Source organism: Aplysia californica, unplaced genomic scaffold (genome assembly GCF_000002075.1).
Source record: "Aplysia californica isolate F4 #8 unplaced genomic scaffold, AplCal3.0 scaffold00545, whole genome shotgun sequence".
NCBI classification, from domain to species: Eukaryota; Metazoa; Mollusca; class Gastropoda; order Aplysiida; family Aplysiidae; genus Aplysia; species Aplysia californica.
In genome coordinates this window covers 431,851-435,673 of record NW_004797815.1, presented here as the reverse complement: position 1 = coordinate 435,673, position 3,823 = coordinate 431,851, and the positions used below count along the sequence as shown (strand labels likewise).

General features: G+C 42.5%; 1 protein-coding gene across 1 annotated transcript in view; it reads left to right on the top strand.

Annotated features, from left to right (window-relative positions):
* Positions 1-879: 879 nt before the first annotated feature.
* Positions 880-3,823, top strand: part of LOC101864087 — a 12,573-nt gene continuing 9,629 nt past the window's right edge. The window contains exon 1 of the mRNA XM_005106593.2: positions 880-2,639. Within this exon, the coding sequence (XP_005106650.1) occupies positions 1,167-2,639 (1,473 nt within the window). The 5' untranslated portion in view covers positions 880-1,166. The remainder of the gene's footprint in view (positions 2,640-3,823) is intronic.

Below are 3,823 nucleotides of genomic sequence, written 5' to 3'. Positions count from 1 at the left end.
GCCACCTGTACAAACGGCCACTTTCCATTTCCCCCAAGCCTTGCGTTTTTTCTATCGCAGGCTAGGTTCACGGCGCCGTGAATGTAGTTGGCAAGCTACGTTCACGGCGCCCTGAATGCAGTTTGCAGGCGCTGTTGAGGCTACGTTCACGGCACTCAAGCTTTGTTTAGATGGAGCGTCCACTGCTGGTTTTAGTCAGTGACTACAGTGACGTGTATATTTAATATTTTGGCCAGCTTCAAATGTTCTCTCTCTCTCTCTCTCTCTCTCTCTCTCTCTCCCTCTCTTTAAACTAATAACTCAGCTGTCTAAAACAGCATCCAGTGAAGAATAAAATAATAATGTTGCCACAGGCACTTTCGAGGACACACTTTTCTAGTATTTCAACATCCCAAATGGAGAAGTGAACTTTCTTCAAAAGTACTAGGCCTATATAAGCCTTGTCATCGTACAAGGAGACGTGTGTTATCATTTCACATCGCTTTAAATTTAGCGCACTTTCTGATGACGAAATCTCAACTCATATTTTAATATGCGCTCTTCACTCTTTCACTACTTTCATAGTTTGTGCAAGGGACCACGAAACGGAAGAGGAATTCAGGAAATAAGCAATGGCTGCCAATAAACACTTCATGGATACATTTCCACAATTACCTGGATGGACCATCGAAATAAATAGAAGAGATTTCTAGATCTAGTATTTATTTCAATCAGATTGGATGATATTGATTTTTTTTAAAAACCCTCACAGTTCTATTTTGTACCTCATTGAGTAAAATTGAGAAAAATCTCTTTCCAAGAAAAACAACAATTTCAATGCTTGATAGTTGATCTAGAATCTAAATCTAATCTAGATCCTAGATCTAATTGTGGAGAAGTCATTTCACTACTGGCTCCGGGACTGCATGATAATGTAATCTAGTTTTCTTCTTGGACACAAGGGGAAGAATAAAGAGAAGGGCAATCTAGATATAGTTTCATAGTAAGTTAACTCCCTTGCCATCAAAAGTGTGAGCAATTTTCGTTCCTGATACTGCAAGAGGAAAGCACTGCCGTAATAATAAGCTAAACAATGTGTTTTATGCGATAGCTGAGATATTTCCACCTTGCAGAGGCTGAAATTAGAACTGTTTCCCATTTTTGCCGCAGATTGTTTATTGTTCAGGATGGATCGTGTTAGATTTATTTCTATTCACTACTATTCGGTGTCCATCTTGATGACATTTACTTCTATGGTGGGCTCATCTTCTTGCCCGCCGGGTTACCTTCCCCCCGACTGTAGCACGAGATGCCCGCCAGGTGTGTACGGCCCCAGCTGCGCCTCTGTCTGCTCCAGCAGTTGCGTGAACCGGGAGTGCGACTGGCTGTCCGGAGACTGCCACAAATGTCGGCCAGGCTTCAGAGGGAGGAAGTGTCTAAGCAGGTGTGGACCTGGCTACTACGGGGACGGTTGTGGGAAACGTTGCTCTCCTCGCTGTCTGAGAAACAGCTGCGACCCTCACACGGGATACTGCAACGGATGTGCTCCTGGGTACCGAGGCAGCAAGTGTGAGATCGTGCTTCTCAACGTCCCGACTCCTGGACCTTTTCACCGTGAGGGAGGTCGGTCTGGAGGTGGCGCGTTTGGCAGGAACGGAAGGAGGGGTTCCCCAATGGATGAGAAACAATACACTGTGGCGTATATTCTTTTGTTATCGCTGGCGTTTCTAGGCCCTGGGATAATGATTCCGCTAGCCGTGTATTTCCTGAAGTGGAAAATGAAACACATGGAGCGGGCAAAAACAAAGAACGTTTCTCGCAAAAAGACCAACCCTGTTTATAAGAATAACCAACGAACACTGCCGGGGCACACATTTTTGTCAAAAGCTAGGAATGGTCGACTTAAGCCCTCAATCAACGAGTCCGAAATCTTTAAATCCGATAATCAGAAACTGACTGACCGAAAAAGGTACTTGGGTCCTTTGGAAAAGAACAAAGTAAAAGCTTTCTTTGGAGCAACAGGACTCGCAAGCAGTGTCCAAGAATTAGACAGGCCGTCCAAAACTTCGAAGGGTCAGGATTTAGAGAAAGGTGCATCACAAATCGTTTCCTCAGCAAATGACGAGGGGGGTGATCTTATGCACAATGATGTAAACGTTCCCAAAGATGAAATGTTGGGATCTCCTACACGGTATCATTTTCTGACGCAACAGACATCAGTCACCTTGGAAACTGCTCAAATTTTCTCCAGGAATCTTTTCTTGGAAACACGGCAAGACTCTAGTAGTGACACTTCCCGTGGTGGAGGTGGTGTTGGTGGTGGTGATGATGGTGATGGTGGTGGTGGTGATGGTGGTAGTGAAGGTAGTAATAGTGGTGGTGGAAGCAATAATAGTGGTGGTAGTGGTAGTGATGTAGGTGGTGATGATAGTAGTGAGAATGAGCAGGATAGTGATGTCAATATAGAGACCTACAACGGTGACAAAATTTCACAACATCGGTTTCACCCACCCATCCCTGATAAAGAATCACCGAATCATACCCACATTAGTCGCTGGAGCGACTTGGATACGGCAGAGGTTCGACACCCACAGGCTGAGAAAAAGCAGAAGCATCGTTTCGGTTTTAGACGACTAGCCCAACCTTTTATCTCCCTGCAGGTAAACAGTTTGTGGTAGTTGTTTGTTCTTTTGTATATTTCTACAACGCCTCCTATTTGATTGGACTCAAGGTGCTTTATATAATAATGAAATCAATCATTCAAGCGACGCTCATGCTCATGAAATTATACACATTTAGTCTATTTTATATGCAAGCAGTCTCTCTCTCTCTCTCTCTCTCTCTCTCTCTCTCTCTCTCTCTCTCTCTCTCTCTCTCTCTCTGTGTGCCTCCTTTTGCCCTCTAATTTTACAGAGCAAGCTCTTCCAAGCCTTACGTTTGATTCCAGTTTCCCAGGATCTCCATCTCCATTAATTGCCAGTCTACACAACCCAACAATGAGCAATAATATCGAACGTTTATAATAGTACCTCGAGAAAAGAGCGATCTTGGTTTGCATCTTTAAAGAAGCATTGTTATTACGTTATGATTTGAAGCAACTCTTTTTTAAATATACAATATGGGGTGCCCACTACGGATGGGATCGGCCGATGGAACTCAGTCGCCTAAAAAACAAACGAGTTTGCTTTCAGTTTCAGACGACCGAGTCGGGCGATCGGCGCGATCCAGCGTAATGGGCTCCCCATATTATTCAGCTATTTTTTCTCTCTCTGTCTCGATATGTATATATCTCTATCTGGCTACATTCTCCAGCCCTACATCTTTATAAAGCTCTCAGATCAATGACTTACATCTATAATCCTTGAATCTCTATCTGTAACAGTTATTTGTCATACTAAGTGCGCACGTATTACACTATTGGGCACTATCACGAACTTCTTCCCTTCAAATCAGATGACGTCAACCTTATATCAGAGACACATATATAATTAAATACTCTCTGCTTATATACATGGGCAAGGGATTAAAAAAAGAGAGAGAAAAAAACTCTCTTGGTATAATTCAGCAACTCTTTCCATTAAAAAAAAGAGGATGAAAAATGATATTATGATAATGTGAAATTCATTTCTTTTGGGAAAAGATTTTTTTTTTTACATTGCTACAAAATCAAAATTTCTCGAGTCCGTGTTGTTCAAGTCTAGATCACTTAGCTAAAATGAGCAGTCATGATATATAAGTAAGTATGTGTGCATATATATCTCCAGTCTGTGGGAGAGCCACTGGGAAAACCAGAAAAATAATAAACTATATGAAATAAAACCCAAACTAGAACAGCGAAATCCCT